At 35.5% G+C, this 23,842-nt stretch overlaps 1 protein-coding gene across 22 annotated transcripts in view; it reads right to left on the bottom strand.

The window, feature by feature from the left end:
• The window catches only part of sif (still life), a 157,293-nt gene that overhangs the window by 80,495 nt on the left and 52,956 nt on the right, over positions 1-23,842 (bottom strand). For all 22 annotated transcript variants that reach the window (XM_069498882.1, XM_069498884.1, XM_069498881.1 and 19 more), the window contains one exon: positions 21,807-21,939. In XM_069498882.1, the coding sequence (XP_069354983.1) occupies positions 21,807-21,939 (133 nt within the window). The remainder of the gene's footprint in view (positions 1-21,806; positions 21,940-23,842) is intronic.

Here is a 23,842-nt window from a genome sequence, read left to right as displayed (position 1 = left end):
AGACAATACGCAGAGAAACTTTCAGCTATTATAAAGTAACGAAGGTCTGGCATGCGCTGGCTCTTAGTCCATGTAGGTGCAGATAGACGTACAAGTATATATTGTTTATTTGATTTATTAGATCTAACAATACAGTCGAAAGTTAGAAATAAAGTTAGAAAGCGTACAATGTTTCTGTATTTCATTAACTTATAATTAAAGATATTTTCAGAGTTGAAAGGCGGTAAACCGCACACAAAAACTTTTAAAATCAAACTGGGTACAGAGAGTTTAACTGAAGCTGAGTTCACACTGACTGACAAAATAGATCAAGCTAGATCTACAATGATATATTTTTCATTTGAGAGGGCTATGTTAGATATTTCCCTGAAGTAAAAAATTCGGAACGAGGAAACCCGTAAGAGAACTCTCGACTCTAGTATCATAAGGTCGGATGTGGATTTTTGCTACTTTTCAGGAGAGCCAAAACAAAAATGCTAGGGAAATCGGGTCATAATTTCTTAACTACTAGAGATACAATTTCAGTTGTTTTTGTAATATTTAACACTTAACTGTACCTATCATTAACCATTACTAGAAATACTTTATCATTAATAAATAAAATATAAACTCACAATTTCTTCAAAATGGACGATATGCGACTTTATGCTGGTAATATTCGTAACTGTGCTAAAAAATTGTGTGCATAAGTTGTAAACCGACTTTATGGCTGCAATTTTTACTATTACAAATTTGAAATAAAAGTCGGATCTATTACTTAATATTTCATAATACGTCTTAACTGATTATACATAAGTAATATTCGGACAAAAGATCACAGTAGTTATCTCACAAAAATCATTTAGGAGTTTTGTGAGATAGCAACAATGTACCTATCTGATTTTTCTGAAACTGATTAGTTAGATCTGAAACATAATAATTGCATTCACCCGATAGTCTGACCATTGCATCCGTGTAAACCTTGTGACTTCTGAATGAATGAAAATAACATTTACAAATTCACAAATAAAGCCCATTAATTTAAAAACAACGGCCAAAAATTGGAAAAAAAAATTACAAAGTAATTAGAAACCTACAGTGGGCCAAACATTTTTTGTGGAATTGCATACATGACGGTTACATCAATATAGAAATCTAAAACTTGCCAACATAGCCTGATTTTCCTTATAATGATTAGGTACGTAAAGTAAGAATGGAGGTCAGCAGGTGCCTACTGCAAAAGTTGGTTATATTTTAACGTGGATAATGGTTTCTCATTATGTCGTATATTGGGCGAAAGCGGGGAAGAATTTTAAGTTTATATGTACCTATAACATACTAATGAAATACAAAAAAGTCTTCTTTAAAGTAGTTTTTATAAAATAATAACACCCAGCATTATTGCGGTAGTTGTAGCCAGGTAATATATTCCGAAATCTGAAAATCCCCGCCGTTCTTATTTTTTTTTTTTGATATAACAAACGGTCCTGATATATCACCTTTGTAAAGGGATGTGGTCTTTAAAAATATGTTGTAGTGCCAAATCAAACTTATCAAAAAGTTTTGTTTCCTTCGCATGTTCTTGTAAACTGTGACCAATCTCTTAGTTTAGTAATCTGCATTGTTTTCAGCTGTTCCCTTTTTTTCTATTTGTGCATGGATTACATCTTACTCCACGTAGGTACATTTTGCATTTTAGCATAAAGCTTGTGATTTATCATCTTTTAGTGTGGTAATCCTTATAATAATCATAAGTAAGCCATAACGATTATCATGCTCCGATTATGACCGACACAATTATCAGACCACAAAGTCAATTCTTCAACAATTTCGAGAATACTTTGTTTCTTCTCTAGTAGATTAATGAAATAAGACAAGATACTGTTTTATTCCTTCCGCTGCAGCTGATGTTTTCAGACCACATTAAAGTAGCAACACTGCTGGTAGCATCATGAATCGTTTTTAAGGTGCAGAAACTACGCAGGTGTAAGGATTTACTGTTAGTCAAATCCGGCATTGCCACTTTTGTAATAAAAAAAATACTTTCTGCTTTCTTGAAAATTCCATTGCTTCTGTTTCGACTGTTCTTTTTAACAGATACTTATTTAAACTGTTTCTTTCGTGTTTTAGTTAAGTTTTTTTATTTTTTTACTTTCACTTTTATTAGTTGTTTAATTAATAAATTAATTTATACTACATTTATATTTAAATTAACATAATCTAAAGCTTCCTATAATTAGGTATGTTTCGTTAGAATCACTATCATCACATATTGTAGGTGCCTTATAATTTCTGCTCTCGATTAATATCAAATTCGGTCGATTATAAGACGGGTAAAGAAGAAAAAAATTGATTAGGTACTCTAATTTTTTAAGGCTACCTTAAAAACTAGGGCAATAAATTTTTGAACTGATGATTTGAACTGTGATTCATAAATTTCGTAGCATAATGGTCGAACTCAAAATACATCTATCATTTTTCTCCATTGCTTTGGTGCATACATACGCAAGTCAAAAAATATAATTATGGTTCTCCAAATTTTTAGAATGTGTTCAGATACGACATTATGCATGTATTTATCTTTGCAACGAAAAGAGATAGAAATACTGGTGTCAGCTTGGCAGAAAGAGCCCGAAATGCTCATTACCTTTATGTAAAAAAGTGAGTTTGGTCGGAAGTACACATCCGACCTTATGATACTAGAGTCGACGTTAGTTACTAACGTCACTGACATAGTTCAAACATCAACAAACTAAAGTGTATAGGTAACTACCATACCGGATATCATATGCTTGAGTGTCTCATCAGAGCATTCTCGACGTACGTCGATAGGTAGGTACTTCTTTCTCTGTCTCTCTTTCAATGTCTCTCCGACAGTTATTGGCAAGCTAATTAATTTTAATTATTGTTATAAGCAAATGCAGACAGATATATTTAGAATAACTTCTAGTGTTTTTTTATAAAGTCGAGTGGAGGCGTAACGAAGGTCGAGTAGGGGACCTGAACGAAGGGACAACGAAGCGCGTCTTCTATCGTAGCATATTTAAAAAACTGGTTATCCTAGGGTCCCCCGCTATCAAATATCGAGTATATTTAGTGCAGCTCATCGGCGGTGTTCCCACTAGATTATAACATGGGGTTATTCAAGGGGCGGACCAACAAATTCCTAAAAGGCCGGCAACGCATCGGCGGCTCCTCTGGTGCTGCAAATGTTCATGGGCGGCGGGTGACCCGAATGCTCGCTTGCTCGCTATATCTATTAAAAAAAAAAAAGCTCGTTTGGTTGGTCTGTTGAATACTTGTAAACACGGAAACGTGAATAAATATCCTATGTACCAACTGACGCGTTACTGGCGGACTTGAGTCTTCTATTAAACGCGGGTTTGAAGAATTTACTTATTTAGCTTTCACTTTTTTTGCATGTTTGGATGCTCCGCTGAATCCTACTGGACAAAGTAATGAAAATAACATATGTGTTCTAACCCGTGCATAAAATTGCCGTAGTCTGTAGCGTATCATCCGACTACATTCAAAGACAAGTACCTTGAATCTTATCAGTGGATAGATACTGAGACACTATTTGAAGATCATTGAACTCTATGAAGTTCGGCCATGTTCTATGTCTGCTATGTTCAGAAGACAAAAATATATTTTTCATTCTAAAGCTACCTTAAAACAGTTTTATAATACTGATTAATCACTAAAATTCTTGACGTATAACTCTGAGTATAAACATCTCATTGCTTAATTAATGAGAAAATTTGTTGAAAATTAATTATTCATTTCAATTATTAAATGCTTGCTATTGTTATTGAAAATGAAAGTCAGTCCAATTATCACTGAAGGAGTAGTCTACACTATTTAAGCAGTGCTTTTGTTTCGTCCATGTTCCGTCTATCAAATGGTATCAATAAAACAAAATATAATCTGGAATCGGCGTGCTCAACAAAGCTTATCTTTTGCCTTTGATATTTATTAGTAAATGCACAGTGACAGTGAAGGCGCAGTGATTAGAGCATGCAGATCTTTAAGTAAGTGTAGAAGTATCTGAAAACCATTAGATCTCAAGGAAACATACCATTATGTGTTTAATGGAAAGGGATCGTGACCCTCAGCAATGAGGAATACGAGAGAGATAAACACACCTTGTTTATTACGACAAATGAGAATTATCGCGTTACGCCGCCTCTTCAATTCGTTGTAGATAATTGACCGAGCAAAAGAACCGAGAGTACGTTACAAGAGAATATGGCGGTAGTTGCTGGGCGCAGGCGTGGACCTCGGGCCCGCCTCCTGCCTCCCTGCAAGGTGCAAGGAGTGAGGCGATGCGACGCCGGCTACACAGAGGACGTCCCTAGCATCAGAGCAATTTGTAAGGCCGGAACGGAAAGTATAAATAGTATTTCGATGGGCTGGAATCATATTTAGAACTCACTACTCTAATCAACCACAGAATTGAAAAGATTTAAATCCAACATCATTATCATGATGATCAACCCATCGCCGGCTCACTACAGAGCATGGGTCTCCTCTCAGAGTGAGAAGAGTTTTGGCCATAGCCTACCACGCTGGCTAAGTGCAGATTGGCAGACTTCACACACCTTTTTGAACATTATGGAGAACTCTTAGGCATGCAGGTTTCCTCACGATGTTTTCCTTCACCATTAAAGCAATTGATATTTAATTACTTAAGAACGCACATAACCCCGAAAGTTAGAGGTGCGTGCCCGGGATCGAACCCCCGACCTCTGATTGGGAGGTAGATGTTTTAACCATTATGCTATATCACAACTTACTGCAAAATTAGTAAACTACACTAATATTATGAATACGATAATGTCTGTCTGTCTGTTACGTTTGCACGGTCCATCTGCTTAACCGATTCTGACGAAATTTAGTACAAAAACAGCTTCCATCCTGAAAATGGATATAGGTGAAGGTCTATTTTTTTCCCAGAATATCAACGATTTATGTGCCCCGAATTCGACCCCGGGTACGCACCTCTAACATTTAGACGTATCACGAGATCTAATGGTGAAGGAAAACATCGTGAGGAAACCTGCATGTTCTCTGTGTGTTCCAGTGAGTTCTCTATAATGTTCTCAAAGGCAACTATAGTCCATGATAGGTCTAAATGGCAATCAGGGTATGAGGTTTGGGGGTTTGGGGGACAGGCACAGACGTGTGGGTGTGCGGGGTATTCCCTCCCCGTTTGCTATCTCAGCCTGTTACGTACTATAACTCATTCATACATGTTTATTTATTAATAACAAAGAAGTCAAAAAGATTCCAACGAATCGTTCGACGTAGTACGTTTTATTATAATTTTTAGGCGTCATATAAGACGCGTTATTGTCGCACGCTATCCAAGATTTAGGTTGCTTTTCCACCAGAGATGTGCTACGCAGCTATGCTGGGAGAAGGTCAAAGCTACGAAACATGAGACCGTTTCGCTAAGCGGTGTAGTGGAGCGAGTAAGGGCGTTTGTACACTCATCCGTATTCAGTTCGTATCCGTGATTTTTCGAAGTGGCCGTCATACAAATGCATACTCATTCGATTCGTAAGTTTACGGAATGTAAGATTTTACGGATGAGTGCACAAACGCCCTAATAATATTATGCTACTATAAATGATGGACCGGATGCGTGACTCGAGCTAAGCTATACATCGACGACGGTAGGGAGAGCATGGGGCTAGGTACTACTACGGAATGGGCTACATCCGTAGCACATTCCGTAGCTCCCATTCATAGCTCGCATGTATAGCATGTATTTATATAATTAGCAGCTAGCATGTATATTCATCCATAGCACACATCCCTCCATATAAAATTTATAGCTTCGTTGAACCCGTTTCCGCCAATGCTAAGATTAAGTGTAGCAATGATCGGTGGATATCACACACATCCATAGCAACGTAGCATAGCACATCTTTGGTGGAAAAGTACCCTTAAGCGACGTCACTAGCGCGGCATCACGGCCGTCACGACCGACTGCAATCACTGCTAAAGGGGGCGCAAGCAGTAATACGTGACGAGGCCAAATCTAATCTCAAAGGAATGACGCTCAGAATCAAATCGAAAATCCCGTCAAATGTATACATATATATATTATATATATTGCGCAACAGCGACTGCCTTTCCGCGAATGCCTTAATTATTCTAAACATTAACAGAATATTGCAGTAGGTATGCATAGTTGATCTAGCTTTACCTTTGTAACGAGTTGGTGACATGACATTCTATTGTTTCATTGAATTTAGCAATTTATGTTATAATTTTGAATTCTTATTGCCTAAATTTATATTTCAACAATATCTGATTGTTGTTCAGATCACTAATATAGTTGCACTCATTATATCATGTAGCCTAAATCAGAACTTTTGAGTACTGAAACTCACAATCATGTAAAATACAACGAAACGAAACGACATTTCAAATTATAGAAAGTCTAGACGTATTATACGAAAATAAATACAAATAAACACAGCAAGGAACAAAGTGAGACTAGACGACTAATAACAGACTGAATATTTTATTGAGTTACTTAACAGTACTCTATCTTACTCATAAATATTGAAAACACTGTTTATTTTTGCCGAGAATTTAAGAATGAAAAAGAGGACGTATTGCGGTACGACTGTACGACTTCACTATTACCATTAGGAAAGGTAAACTGTGCCATATATTTCTAAAAGCTTTTACCAGCCTGCCCGAAACATTGCCGAAATGTGAAAGAATTTTCAGTCTTCTTACGTATTTTGCTGCACAGGCCTCGGACGTGCTTCATCTCGATTCACGTTCTGATTTTAAAAAGGCATGCAAGGTAAATATTTTATGCTTACTTACCTTCGCGGTATAAAATACTACATTTACTTACCTGAAAAAAAGAGAAAAAATCTTATTAGTAAAGTCAGTCTTATTATAAAAAACCGGCCAAGTGTGAGTATCGAGGATCGCGCACTGAGGGTTCCGTACTACAGTCGTATTTTTTTCGACATTTTGCACGATAATTCGAAAACTATAATGCATAAAAATAAATAAAAATCTGTTTTAGAATGCACAGGTAAAGCCCTTTCATATGATACCCCACTTGATATAGTTATCTTACTTCGAAAATTGAAAATACTAATAATTATTAGTTCATAACCACAATTTTTTGTGTGATCTAACCACCAATTCACGGTTTTCAGATTTTTCCCCGAATGTCTGCTATAAGACCTACCTAACTGCCAAATTTCATGATTCTAGGTCAACGGGAAGTACCCTGTAGGTTTCTTGACAGACCGACAGACAGACAGACAGACAGACAACAAACTGATCCTATAAGGGTTCCGTTTTTCCTGGGTCATCTAATGTATGGATCTGGGACACGACATCAACATTTTTCGTGTCCAACGACCAACATAATCCTTACTATTTGCTGATTATTTATTGCGCTGTTGAAGGAGGTTGGACAAAATCAGTACATGCAAAAGTAACTCTGTTTTTTTTAACCTTTTGACGGCTTAACAACTGAATAGAGGTAAGTCCTTTGGCACAGAGGCAATTTGTATCTAGGAGACGGATATATGATACCCGGAAAATCAATGAGTTTCCACCTGATTTTTAAAAACCTAAATCTACGCGCAATGTCTACTAATCCGCACATGGCCAGCGTGGTAGACTATGGCCAAAACCCTTCTCTCTCTGAGAGGAGACCCGTGCTATCTACGAGCTATCTATCCCCGAGAAATCTACGCGGGTGAAGTTGATGATAATGTAGTCTAAGATGGAAGCGGGATAACTTGGAAGGGGTATGACAGTTTTATTAGTAAACGCATACTCCTTATAGGTTTCTACATGGCATCGTATTGGAACACTAAATCGCTTGGCGGCACTCTAGTGGCCTAGCCTAGTAGCACCGTAGCCTCCCATTACATCAGGCCAGACGAGAGATAATTTAGAAATTATAAATTCCCAAATTGCCCCTACTGGGAATAGAACCTGGAACCTCCCACTTGTTTTGTTTTTGACGAACTCTATTTATAAATATTCGATGTAAAGTACGAGTAGGTAGTCACTGTAAGTAATTAATTAATGTATGAGAGTATGTCCTTTATTACTTAAGTATGTCCATACAGTTTAATTTAGTAAATTTTTACGCTACAAAATTTACGTTTCTCATTAGTTACGTAAACAAAAAGGGGCAGCCTTTGTTAAGTTTATTAAAAAGTAAAACAAGGAAGAGCTTTCTTATTTTTATGTATATTGAGTCTCTCGGACAAGCGTTAAAATATTATATTTTAAATTCTCTAAACAATTTCCCTGTACCTATACTTAGATTGTACATAACACAACATATTATGTTAATTAATTACGTACGATTTCAAACTAACCAAGGATGCAAACAATCATATAGATCCTATATATCAGTAGTTTTGTTAGCAAAGTGTTCTTGTCCAATTTTAATAAACAATAGTATAAACTGTAAGGCCATGTTTGTGTTCACTAGCAATATTACTTGCAGAAGTCAGCTTTAGCTAGCAAGTCAATCACACGATGCACTCGCAACAAAAGCCAATTTCTACAAGTTTTATTTAGTTTTAGTTGGTAAGTGGTAACATTTGTAGAAATTGACACTGACATCACAAAGATAATGATAAAGTGAAGTTTATTTATGAAAATACGTGGTTTACCTTATTAGAACGGTTTACCTATGTGCTAAATATGATTACAAATAGCGTATTTTATCTTTTCCGACATAGATACCAATTTTTTCAAATTCAATTCAATTTTTAAATATTATTAACCTAATTGAGTGAATAATAAATCAACGCGGAAGAAGTTATAGACACATTATTGTATTAATATAAATAATATTGTAGATAGGTATATTGTCACATTGCAGGTAGGTACATAAATCTATTTTGAGAAACCAGAAATAGGGAACAAGCAACTTTTAGTACGGAACCGTAAAAAAACTTTAATGAGGCATTGCTAAATAAATCATGTGCCTTAACTGCTACAAAAGGTTTAGGTACTTTTGATCTTTGGACGAGCAAACAAAAGCTTAATTTGAATTTATGTTCTTCAAATTACTGTGTGCATTGGAGTGAGAAAAAATATGATGTCCGTATATTAATTAGTGTTGCTATAACCGGAAGAGACGGGAACGGGTCGGCTGTCGCAGTGAGTGAAAGAAGCGAGATCAATAGGGACCGACCCTGACACAATTTTCAGTGTCCGTAAGGCAGACGAGGTTGCGGCGCTCAAGAATAAACACTGGCCCCCTATATCCCGTTACACAGAGGGTGCGATCAAAGTGAATTCTTGCTCCGGACTACAATAATAGCGTCTATCTTGTTAATTTCTACGAGTACGTTACATTTTACTTAATTCTAACATAGTAGCTATCTCACTTAAGCGTAAAACAGAAAGAACCAATTCTTTGCTGACTTCGGTGCGTGGAGTTAGGTTTTTAAAAATCCCGTGCGAACTCTGTAATTTTCCGGGGTAAAAAGCCTTACGTCCTTCCCCGGGTTGTAAGCTAACTCTGTACCAAATTTCATCAAAATCGGTTGAACTGTTGGGCCGTGAAAAGCTAGCAGACAGACATACAGACAAATTTTCACATTTATAATATTAGTATAGACTAGAATATGCCCGCGGATCCGCCCGCTAAACTCTTCTAATTATGCCTTTTAACTCTTCATCTAATTATGCCAAATTAAAAACGGATAACAATAGCCTTGTGTTATTTTCGTGATCTGTTTATAATAAACAACATTGCAGACTAAAGGTTAGGTAGCAGAATTTGTAACAGAGATTGGAGCGTCCCATATTGTAGTGAAGCACCTCTTACGTAAATGACAACCAAACTTTATCTACGACATGCTTGCATACAATCAATGTGTAAGTCAATGAGACTAACTTTTAAATCTAACTAGCTTATGTCCACGAACTCGTCCGCGTGGACTACACTTTCAAACCCATATTTTACCCTCTTATGGGTTGAATTTTCAAAAAAAAATCTTAGTGGATGTCTACGTCATAATAGCTATATGCATGCCAAAATTCAGCCTGATCCATCCGGTAGTTTGAACTGTGCGTTGATAGGTCAGTCAGTCAGCTTTTCCTTTTATATAAGAAGTTACATTTCAAGAAATGTTTTTTATCAAGCACCTCTTTAAAATTTGCCACCAACTCTCCATCTATAAATTCCTAATTAATGATACCCTCTCTTCTTAAATAACCTTCTATTATGTTAGGATTAGGATATATGCTGATATTAGCCACTCGTGCACTCTATGTAACAGAGCTTATGCTAGCTGGCAGAATTTGCAATAGAAATTCCCTCCTAACGCTTCATATTATAATTAAAGCACCACTTATGTAAACAACAACCAAATTTTACGACATACTAGCATACAATTAGTGTTTACGTCAATGAGACTAACTATTATTATTTGTAATTAAAAAAATGTATTTTATCAAGCATGAAAAGTTGCCACCAACTCTTCATCTATTCGTTACAAATTAAACACGGAGGATAACACTATTGTTATCCACCTTTAATTTGGAACCCTGTGTTATATTCGTGCTCTATTTGATAGGAATATATTGCTGAGTTTAAGCTAGCTAGCAGAATTTGTAATACCAGCGCGTACATTATCCCTCGCCTAATAAATACTTAGTTAAGATAATAAATTTAGAATAGACCTTATTAGAGTTAATTTAAAATATAAGTTAAGATACTGTTTTATTAACACACTAGCTGAACCGCCCCGGCTTCGCTCAGGTGGAGTTTAGAAAATTGAGCGGGAGGTTGAATTAAATTTATCTTTCCGTAAGAACCTTCCTCGTACTTCAAGGAATTTTATAAAAAAAGAATTAGCGAAATCGTTTCAGCGGTTCTCGAGATTTTCGATGATCAACACATTTGGTGATTCATTTTTATATTATAGATTGTAACGATCCCAATTTTGAATGAATCGTTATCTCGTAATATTAGTTTTTATATAAATAATGTAATATTATTTGTAGAAACACTATTATATCTTATTGATAAGTAGACGGAATGACACACGTGTAAACCTTCGTGGTTTTTTGATGTTAAAAGCAGACTTGTTAAACATTCCTTTTGTTGATACTTAAAAAAAATCTTCATAACACTTCATAATAATATGGTGAAGCGTGGATCTACAGGAAAAATGCTCGAGATAACCTGGAACAGCATTACACCAAACACTAAGGAAGTGGAAATAATCAATAGAAAGAGAGAATTCCTCTCCACTACCATGAGAAGAAAGCTCGCTTTCTTTGGATATTCCGTGTTTAATTGGATATACAGAGAGGAGCCCAATTCTCATTCCCAACATTAGTTAGTTTAGAAGGAAAAACAACGCAAAAGGACTCCAGGTCAACAAAGACGCAAATGGTTTGACGATATAAGCACATATAAGGGAGCGGACAGGTCTTAGTTATCCAAACTTAAAAGAGGCGGTTTTAGATAGAGAAGCTTTTCGGATGACTTCGTTTCAAAGAAGGCACGCGATGATGATGATAATGAATGTATGGATTATTGATACTTATCTTTATTTATAATTAAAACATTGTATTTTATCAAGCAACTCCCTAAAATTGACTATCATCTCTCCATACTATCCTCGCCAAGTAAAAGATGGATAATTATTACACTGTTTTACGGAATACCTGCTGATATAAGCCGCTCGTGCACTGTTTATTACTTATAATAAACTAGCTGATGCCCGTGACTACGTTATTACGTTATTAGGTTTTCTAAAAATCCCGTGCGAACTCTTTGATTTTCCGGGATAAAAAGTAGCCTATGTCACTCTCCAGGTCTTTATATTTTATACCCATGCAAAAAATACGTCAATCCGTTGCACCGTTGCGACGTGATTGAAGGACAAACCAACAAACCAATAAATCAACAAACCAACAAACAAACACACTTTCGCATTTATAATAATGGTACTAACTATAGTGCAGAGATTTTTTTTTTTATTATTTTTTATTCAGATACAAGTTAGCCCTTGACTGCAATCTCACCTGGTGGTAAGTGATGATGCAGTCTAGATGATAGCGGGCTAACCTGGAAGGGGTATGGCAGTTTTTATTAAACCCATACCCCTTTGGTTTCTACACGGCATCGTACCGGAACGCTAAATCGCTTGGCGGCACGGCTTTGCCGGTAGGGTGGTAACTAGCCAGGGCCGAAGCCTCCCACCAGACCAGACCAGAAATTTAGAAATTATAAAATTCCAAACCCCTGCCAGGAATCGAACCCGGGACCTCCCACTATTAAGACCACAGCGCTCACCACTGCGCCCGAGAGGTCGTCAAAAACGTTCCTCCCAGTGTTGGGGCCAATACGCAAAACTTTCAGCTTTTATAAAATAAGGAAGGTCTGGCATGCGCTGGCTCTTACGCCATGTATAAGCCAATGAGACTAACTACTTATTTGTATTTCATTCAGCACCTCCTTTAAATTTGGCACCAACTCGTTCCGTTCTAAATTTATATATGGTTATTATGTTAGGATCTGTTAGGATACCTGCTGATATTTCAAACTTTTGCTCTGTTTATTATAATAATATTGCAAAGTATGAGTAGCGGGTGGCGGGAAGAGTTTGCAACATTGGCTGCCTCATATCGTTGTTGAAGCACCACTTCCGTAAACAGCAATGTAACTTTACGACCTACTTGCATAACTAATGTACAGGTCAATAATAGTAGATTGTACAACAAGGGTATAAAACAAGCCATATTATCCGAGACGTTTCACTTCTTTCTTTGTGTTAATTCAATCTCATTCAAAATAGAAATAACATCCTTACTTTTTTTTTGTATTATCCATATGTCATTCAGATTGTATCTTTTTCTATATATAAAAATCAATCGCAAAATGTGTTGCTGATCGCAAATCTTGAGAACAGCTAAACCAATTTCGCTAATTCTTTTTTCATAATATTCCTTGTAGTACGGGGATGGTTCTTACGGAGAGAAAAATTTAAAGTTTAAAAAAAATATTAAAGAATCGACTGTTAGGCGGTACGAAGTTCGCCGGGTCGGCTAGTAATAAATAAATTTTTCACTTCTCATGCTCGTAAAGTTCTACTTTATGCTGCCTGTAAGCGGACTTTTATATATAGAGATTTGAAATAGATTTTCAATTGTACGCAAAGTATAATGTAAACACAAATACAAATGTAAGTAAGTACAATGTAGTGAAAATATTTTGGCCGTGTTGGGCGACTTTGGGATGGGTAAAAACTTCAAGGTCCTGTCAGCGACACGCATAATTTTTTGACTTTATATAGGCAATTGCTTATACAGTATAGCATAATATTATTATTGTAATGTAAATTGAACATTTGAAAAGAGCAACCGCCGAGTTTCGTGCTGGTTCTTCTCGGTAAGAACGGCATTCCAAACCAGTGATAAATTATTTTGACGATTCAAAAGCACTTGTAATAGTTTATTTGAATAAAAATATAATCTATTCTATTCTTTTTTGATACATTTCTTTGCACCCACTTTGGACCATCATTCTTTGGGTTAGCTATGGTTTTATTTTTGAATATATGAAAATCCCAAGGTATATTCAGTGGGAAAGTATTTTTCCACAATAATCATTTAGGCTTATTATAACTAAAAATACGTAGGTACGAATTACCAATATTTTGACTAAGTTGCATGAGTCGTGGTCACGACGGGTCATATTAATCGTGGTACGTACCCATTATTTACATATAATTCCGTACCTATGGTTAATATTATAATATCAGTTGGAGGCTAGACACGGGCTTCTAACGTATACATCCAATTAGGTTTTGATGTTGCTCTAAATTAACTAACAAGATTAATAAAACCTGAGCCCTTACTGCTAGGTGCTACTATAACTACGTTTTATAACTAGGTACGTAAACTATTTAAAAAGTAGGAACATATTCGTGTGCCTCTACCCACGCCTTTACCACTACTAAGTAAGTAAAGTTACTCAATGGAACCATGGGATATGGATTATAGACATATAAATGTTATTTTGCATTCACCTAGCCTCCATTTGAAGTAGGTACATAATACTAGCTGACCTGCCCCGGTTTCGCTCGACTAGAATTTTTGAAAATGAGTGAGAGGGTGGAATTTTCTAAAATCCTAAAACACGTAGTTATTTATACCCTATTTTACCACCTTGAGGGTGAAATTTCCAAAAATCCTTTCTTAGTAAGGTATTTACCCGTGGTATTTACGATAAAAAATCTACTTACTGTCAAAATTTAATAAGGCTGTGCGTTTCAGGCAGTCAGGACAAATCTTTTTATACCTACCTAAGTATATATAGATTACCTAAAAAATATATATTTGAGTTTTACACAATGTCTTCCTAATAATGTAAAAGAAGGTACGAAACGATTTTTCAAACCTCCATTCAAGTAAACTCCGTTGTCGTTAAGAAAATTGAAAAAGTTGGCCTTTCCCGAATTCGTTAGTTCACGCTAGTCGAACACCTGATGCTTTTGTCACTTCAAAGCCTGGCTTCAAAGGATAACAAATAACTATTATTTCGTAACTTTCTTTGAAATATAATGATATGATGTGACAAAGCTTGTTTAACAAAGTCTTTGTTAGATATTCATTACGCATTTAATTTAAATCTTGATTTCTTAGTTTTATCCATAAATAAATAAAAATATTAGATCCGTGATTTTGCCAGCTCAGACTCTATATTTTAGCCTATACTATACCTAATGCCTATTATACAAAAAAATCATTTTCAAATTCTCTCACGATATAAATACGAGTACGTGTGACCGATTTTTACTTTTTCAAATTATCCATTTGCTTTAATAAATAATAATGTATAATTTTGTTGTTAGTTAGTTAGTTAAGTTGTTATATTCTTATACAAGCTTATGGTCGCGACTTCGTCCGCGTGGACTACACAAATTTCATAGGGCTTGAATTTTCAAAAATCCTTTCTTAGCGTATGCTTACGTCATAATAGCTATCTGCATGGCAAATTTCAGCCCGATCCGTCTGGTAGTTTGAGCTATGCGTTGATAGAACAGTCAGTCAGTTAGTCAGTCAGTCAGTCACTTTTTCCTTTTATATATTTAGAAGAAGAAGAAGATAAGGAGAAAAATCCGGAAACCGTGAATTCGTGATTTCATCACAAAAAAAAATTAAAATGTGTTCATGAACAAATATTAGTATTTTCAACTTTCAAAGTAAGATTAATATACTATGTGGGGTATCATATTATGATAGGGCTTTTCCTGTGCATTCGAAAATAGTTTTTATACATTTTTATGCATAATTTTTGATTTATTATGCAAAATGTCGAAAAAATACGACTGTAGTACGGAACCCCCAGTGCGCGAGTCTGACTCGCACTTGACTGGTTTTTTATTTTAAAAAGAGCGACTACTGATTTTCTTGCCGGCTCTTCTCAGTAGAACCTGCTTCAGTGGTAGAGTCCTTGACATAATATCATAAGTAGTGTTTACATGAATTAAAATAATTCATTTCATAATTTGAAATTGTGTATCTATACTATTAGTACCTCTACTATAGAAATTGCTGCCATTGCATGGCGGATGTAATAGGCCCCCTTATGATTATTTAAACTTTACGCAGTTTTGAAATCAATGAATATTTGGTAACCTTATCTTATTAATTTAAGGTTTCAATTAAAAGTTTAGACTGAAAATAATATTTTTACATTTAACTTAAATATTTCACTAAAAACAGTAACGAGCAAAAAAGGAAATTATTGCAACAGGATAAGTAATTTGCAAGAGATCTATATTACCTTTATAAAAACAGCATTCTTCGATTTGATGGCCCCCATGCAGTTACCATAATATTATGTACATTTATATTTAAGAACCTACTATAGTTTGTTTACTTCATAAAATAATATTTTGAGTTAGTATAAGACTTTTAAAAATATTTACTACAATGTTCAACACTTATATTAAATTTATATATATAAAGAACTTTTATAGAGTTTTATTAATTTTTGAACTGTTTTCTAGTTTTTCTAGTTTTAACTTTACTTATACAATTCCTCTAACAATTAGCACAACTTAGTAAATGACGATGAATTTATTAGTATGTTTTTGTTTATATAAAAATGGCAGTTACGAATTAGTATTTCACAAAAGTCAACATTAACTTAGGAAAGATTATCACAGGTGGATCAAGCAACATACAAGCAGGAACTTCTACTTTATTATTAAAAATTCTATAACTTTCACTTTCTATTTATTTATTTTACAGCGCGGAAAGTATTAAACATTCAGATATATCTAGGCCCTAGAATTGACGCAGGATATGTTCATACAACGTGCTACTTTGTTACAGAAGTATCAGGTTACAGCTGAACTGTATTTTAACAACCATGGGAAATAATATCCATTAACGAAAAACGCTGTGAGGATGACTGGATCTTCTTTGTCCGTGCACTTGACAGTAATAGCTTTGTATTTACACAAACAAAACGTCTCAGTTTTCGGTTCAAAGTTCTCTTTCGCGACATTCGACACGTCAATGTTTGAACGAGTCTAAGCGTTCGGAACGCACATTTAACTTTAATACATTTTATTGTAGTAGAGAAACTTAACCTCAAAATAATATTTTTGATGCTACGTTTAGGATACGATTGGGTTGCCTACGGCGCAGCGTAGAGCGCCGCGTTCTGCGCAAACTCCACCGACATGCAGCGAGCTCGACCGAGCTGGCCTAGACATAATTCCATGTTGCCTTAACTATTTTGTCCCTCCTTAATCTTTTTTAACCAGCCATACTTTCCACACACTGGATAATACGAGCTACAAGTGACCCTGATATAAATAGACCTAAATATTATGCTAATATTTGTGAATGAAAAATCCATTGCTTCTAATAATGTGAACGTTATAATAGGTATGTAGTAAAGTACTTGTACGTTGTCAGAAAGAGCCACAGTTATTGATTCAGTTTCTGGTCCATTGAAACTTATTCGTGCTAGAACGTTGGTGGACCTTGTAACACGGTACTGCACCCTACGTATTTGATAATGAATAATGGACTGCTCTTCGGAGCATGTTGTAAAGGGTGGAAAATATTTTATCATTAGTTATTTTAGCATTTAAACTACCGTGAGTGATTTCCATTCTAAATAATATCGACTACACACGTGAGTAAAGCCGGGACAAATATTATTATCATTAGTTAATTAAGGGCTGATTTTTTAATCCTCAAATACCTTTTATCTGAAGGATTTTGGGGTTTTGATACGTCAAAACTATTTCTCAGTTAATGTTTATCTGGCGATTGAAAATGTTCAAACAGGTAACAAAAAATTTAAAATTACGATTACGTGATATCGACAAGTTTGGGCTCGTATGGCTCAAGTCAAAATTTTGTACCTATATGGGAATAATTTATATATATGGTACATTATGTCAATGTGGAACACAGACCACCACCTATAGACGCCTAATAGCCGAACATCCCCGCTCGCCAAGCTTAGGAACTTGCTTAGCATAAAAGACGGCCCACGCCCGTTCGGTACCCTCATTTCGCACATTGTTTTGATTACGTGACTTTTAAGTCAACAAAGCTTTCTCCCCTGTCCCCTGCCAACATTTTAAGATTTTGTTTCATGCAAAACCTTGTATATGCGTACTCTAGGAGTTGAATTCTCTGTCATGTGGAAACAATTAACCAGTGCATGCCTAAGCGATGATTTAAGGTAGACCGTGCTGAGTCCGAGGCACCAGATTGAGGATGTTTGTATGAGGTCACAACAGTCCGAGACATCCGAGGCTCGTCCGTGTTACGTTTCTTCATACAAAATTGCAATCCGGGATGGTCCGCGCGTCGGACGTGCCTCGGATGTGGCACGACTTGGGCCCGGCACAGTCTAGCATAAATCATCCCTTATGCTCAGGTTTGATTGACACATCCCCACATGGCGCAGCCGGTAGGATGACAAATATACTCACAGTATAAAAAGAAAATATCGTATTTGTTTATTAAGGGACTCTTAAATAAATAAGTCTAACTAACGGCTGAATACTGAAACAATATAAGAGCGCTCCGAATGGTATTGTATTTTGAAATTGAGATATTTTGTTGTATTGACAAAATGATTAAAAGCAGACAATATCAATGGCATCAATATAAATATGTTCATTATCGGCAGGTCAGTAACGACCTCTATGTACAAGAGTTCCTTGGTATATCAGTGTGGACTCATGGTATTCAGTCGTGGGCACTTAAATGGACACAAGCTGTGTTTGTTTGCTTTTTAGGGTTCCGTACCTCAAAAGGCAAAACGGAACTGTCTGTCTGTCTGTATGTATGTCTGTCAAGAAACCTATAAGGTACTTCTCGTTGACTTAGAATCATGAATTAGAATCATAGTAGATTAGGTTAGGTTTTATAGCACACGTAAGGGGAAAAATCCGAAAACTGTGAATTTGCGATTACATCACAAAAAATTTAAAATGTGTTCATCAACAAATAATTAGTATTCTCAACTTTTAAAGTAAGGTAACTATACCAAGTGGGGTATCATATAAAAGGGATTTAGCTGTACATTCTAAAACAGATTTATTTATTTTTATGCATTATAGTTTTTGATATGTCGTGCAAAATTTCGAAAAAATACGACTGCAGTACGGAACCCTCGGTGCACGAGTCTAAGTCGCACTTGGCCGGTTTTTATGTAAGTACACGATTTGCGCATGGGCAATAATAATAAAATTACTTCTGCGCGTGCGTCCTTATCGCTGACAATGCTTCTTGAATGACTTTTGCTTCAAGTTTAAGCAACTGCCCATGCATAAATCGCGCACATGCGCACAAAAAAGCAAACGAACACGGCTTTATACAAGTAGGTACGTTGAAAAAATTGTGCCATACAAAATGACAATTATTTTTGTGCCGATTCGAAACACCCCACCGAGCGTACCGGATGATTAAACATGATCTTCGTGTTGACAGACTAACATTTTAGGTAGTTCCAAGTACGCTCACAATGACACTCACTACTGCTATCATCGTCAAAATGATGAAAATCAAGCTGCTTCAAAAATAGGTCGGCAAGTCTAGCATAGGTACCTACTTGTATTATTAGAGGTCAGTGGTTGGGGGGCTATACTGGGCTGTACCCAAAAAAAAGCAATACCTACTCAATTCAGCGATTCCAATATAAAGCACTATAAAATAAAAAGATCTCGTCAATGTATCTTGGTAGGTACGTCGGAATTGCTTTATTTAATCTTTGAAGGTAGTTTAATCATACCCGTAGCGTGTTAGTAAAGTACTGCGAAGACATGATAACATAAAAGACGGGCTTCGGGTGAGGGTTAAATGTTTGATAATGCCTGACTTATTAAACATCTGATTCGCACGGCATATTACTTCCCTCGGGCTTCCCGCTAAGTAATCTGCTTTATGAGACTTCTCAAAAAATTGGAAGCTAGTGAAATCGTGTGTCGCTTAAGATTTTATATCTTCTTTTTAGGGTCATGCATCTTCTATCTTTTACATAAATAAAATGAAATGCTGTTCGTTGGTACGCACATCACTTGAGAGCCGCATAAGAAAAAAAAGTTTAGCCAGATCGATCCAGATGCCGGCTGGATTGATGTGTTAATTTTTTTAATGTTTGTCATATTCAGAATTAGATTTTTATTTCCATAAAAATTGGAATATGGAAGTTTTCCGAATTTGCAAAAACTGAATGTTCTTTTTAGGATTCCATATCTCCAGAAAAAAAGGAACCCTTATAGGAATCACTTGGTTTTCTGTCTGTCGTGTCTTTCAAGGCTCATCAAGGGAATCAAAACCTATAGGGAACTTCCCGTTGTAGAATAGAATAGAATCATAGTAATACCTTGTAGCACAAGTAAAGTAAAATATCAAAACTGTGAATTTGTGGTTACATCACGAAATAAATTAAAAAGTGCTATCTGTTTCTTGTACGATGTAAGATACGGAATCCTACGTGTGCGAGTCCGCCTAGCACTTGACCGGGTTTTCTATTTAATTTTGCTTTATTTTTTAGGTATAAAAACCGATCAACTGATAAATAAAATATTTATTTAATAACCTATTACAACAATATCAATATTTATTTAATAACCTATTACAACAATATCAGCATCAATTATTTATATTTACAAAATTTAAGGTGTACCTATAGGTACTGTATTTTATATTTCAAGCTATCATCAAAGGGCGTGGCGTCCAAGGCACTGGCGCTACTCATTGTCACTCTGGATGGCTAAGCTAATCCGTTGTGCTAAATTTTTTGAGAATATTTTTTGCTCTATGACCATGGATCTCTATTGTAGGTCATAGGTCATTTATATGACTAAGTATTATATTTATAGCTCAGATATGTTTACGAATAATTACAAATAATTTGACGACCTCCCTGGCGTTGTGGTCTTATTAGTGGGAGGTCCCAGGTTCGATTCCTGGCAAGGGATTTGGAATTTTACAATTTCTAAATTTCTGGTCTGGAAGTCACAGGCATTAGTTAGTAAGAAATGAATGCTTGGAAATGTTTCAATCCGTATATACAGCTGCCAATATATAAGTTACACAAAGGAAATATTTTGATGTATCAGAGATAGTAGATAGTTTGGACGCTGGATGGGAAAATGAAGGCGGTACGATGTATAATTACAGCATCTAGTCACGAAGGTTTAAAAGTTCATAGCCTGAAAAGCAAGTAGAAGCTAATTTCTAAAGCACGTTCCTGTCCACAATAATTACATCCCTCGTTACGGTCTATTGAAGAAACATAAAAGTTCTACTTTACATTTTTACATTGCACTGTAAAGTTAAGTAGGTACTCTCAAGGCTTAATAAGTCTATGATACTTATATAATAGCAGGGTTTATAAAACAAAAATGCGAAAAAAGTTTCGCTGCAAAGTGTAGTTATAAGTATCCTACTTTTATCTATCGAGATGACTGGATATTTATAAAAGCGAACCGTTTTAGTAATGAATAACTACTTAGTACTTTTGAGTTTTTAACCCCCAAGCCAAAAACAGGGGTGTTATAAGTTTGACGTGTGTATCTGTGTATCTGTCTCTGGCATCGTAGCTCCTAAACGAATGAAACTATTTTGTTTTTTTAGGGTTCCGTACCTCAAAAGGAAAAACGGAAACCTTATAGGATCACTTTGTTGTCTGTCTGTCCGTCTGTCTGTCTGTCGGTCTGTCAAGAAACCTACAGGGTACTTCCATTGACGTAGAATCATGAAATTTAGCAGGTAGGTAGGCCTCATAGCAGACATTCGGGGAAAAATCTGAAAACCGTGAATAATAATTTGTGGTTACATCACACAAAAAAAATTAAATTGTGGTCATGAACTAATATTTAGTATTTTCAATTTTAGAAATAAGATAACTATATCAAATGGGGTATCATATGAAAGGTTTTCACCTGTGCATTTTAAAACAGATTTTTATTTTTTTATGCATAATAGTTTTTCAGTTATCGTGCAAAATGTCGAAAAAATACGACTGTAGTACGGAACCCTCGTTGCGCGAGTCTGACTCGCACTTGGCGGGTTTTTTCGGGATAAAAAGTCCTTCCCCGCGAAGTAAGCTAACTCTGTACCTTACCTTCATCAAAATTGGTTAAACTGTTGGGCCGTGAAAAGCTAGCAGACAAACGGCAGACAGACCGCCATACAAACAGACACACTTTCGCATTTATAATTTTAGGTATGGATGTACCTATTGATGTGTGAGTAAAACACGTTTGGTAAATTCGAGTAGTTTTTAAATTCTAAGAATAAGTACTCACCTCACTGGAAGTCAGGTAACAAATCCTGGAATCTGTACTATCGATCGATGCCTGTTGCACGATGCCATACCGGGAGGACTCTCGATCACTCGTATACTCGGACCGCACGCTATCTTGCCGATCAAATACGCCTCTGCAACCAAATAAACAATATTTTCCGCTGTCATTTTAAAATAGCTTCAAAAAAGTTCAAACGCTAAAACCTGGCTACAATTATTATTATTACTCTTAAAAAATCATCAAGGACGAATTTTCATAAATGGGTAACTCTCTTCGAAATCTAGAGATCGTAATTTTATTTTTAAGACAGGTTACAGAATGATTGATTATATTAAAAACGTGGAACGCAAACCCGATGCCAACGACATCTTGTTTATCAAAATCTAAGATAAGTTTACATCCAAAAAAGTGGGGGTCTTAAATTTTTTTTCTATTGTATTGAGTGGCATGTCAAATGAAAGAAAAAAATACTGAGTTCATAAATACAAATATAGCATACTTATTAAGATATACCAAGCGACAGAAACCCAATTTTTCTATAATATTTCAGCGTTTATTAAGACGGTCGTAGTCGGGTTTTAGTTTTCAACTGTTTAACGTTTTCATAACGTAAGTCCTACAATAATTCCACATCTCGTTATACCTAATCGCATTTTACGTGATGAATATATATTACTTTTTGTATTTCTTCGGAATAAGGTTGCTAGAACCCTATAAAATCTCATATTGAACAAGGAAAAAAGCGGTATAAAAGTGGGGGTAATGTCTTAAGTACGTGACAGCTATAAAACGTAAGAAAAAGTAATAATGGGTGTTTTTACAACTGCAATATAGTATAGCTAAATTTTAGATTACATTACATCATTTCACGGATTATATACAGACACGGACGGAGAATTTTCTTGTACTTAATGTGAAAATGTGTGTGTTTGTAATTTCAGGTTGATTTATAAATATTGAAAAATATCAATATTATGCATGGATGATAATAATTACAGACACGGATGAAGAATGAAAAATGAGTGAAATTATCATCCACGGATGGAAAACTTCACTTGTCTTACCCGGGAATCGAACCAGCTAAAAATTGACATTCACTATTTTATTCCACTAGTCGATACAAATTCCAATCCATGTTAAAGATAAAAAAAATGTTTTTTTATTAGTGCCTGTAATATTATTATTCGTGGATGAATCCGTCAATAGTTTTCATTCTTTCTCTTCCCGTCTTTAATTAGGTTCCGTTGATGATGTAAATATTTTTCAGTGTCTATAAGCCATACATTTGTTTATTACTGACACGGATATCATCTGTGGATGGTGTATTTAGCGATACCGCGTAAAAAAAAGTTTTGCCTGCAGCTACTTCTGTCCCACAACTGATTTTACTGGTGAGTAAAAATGCAAAATCTAATGAGTAGCTATATACCATTACCTATTATTATTTGTATAGCATCGCGTTCCGAATGGTAACTAAATTAATAAACTGATCCCTACTGTCACACTCAGGCACATAATAGGTTTCGAAAGCTTCTATCTACGGTGAGCTGAGATTCGAATTTCAGTTCCCGCTATCCCCTTTGTTACGTAACACAAAGCCTGATCACGGGATTAAAGCCTACCCATCAACCAATTGAAAAACGTTTAGAAATTCAGTCGCTTTCTTCTCGTAATAATAATTGACGCTTAAATCTTTTGGTTCAAAAAGTTCTTAATTTTTTCAGTTGAATCAAAGCTTTTGATAGATATAAAATCCGTAATTATCAGATTTTTTATATGATGGTTTTCGTTTACAACTTACAAACTGACGAACATTAAATTAAAAGGATTTATAAACCAACATTAAATCATTAGATATAATAATATATTATTGTACTGGCACTGGTGATGGTGAGTAGTTAGTTCACTCACAAACAAGTAAAACCAAATAGAAATTAAAGTACCTAGAAGATAAATAAGTAGGTATTGTTCCGTACGAAACTCATGTATATTTAAAACTCTTTGAGATAAGAAACCTATAACTGAAATAAGCCCCA

This window comes from Maniola hyperantus, chromosome 5 (genome assembly GCF_902806685.2).
Source record: "Maniola hyperantus chromosome 5, iAphHyp1.2, whole genome shotgun sequence".
NCBI lineage: Eukaryota > Metazoa > Arthropoda > Insecta > Lepidoptera > Nymphalidae > Maniola > Maniola hyperantus.
Note: the sequence above shows the minus strand (reverse complement) of the source record. Positions and strands in the feature narration are given on the sequence as shown.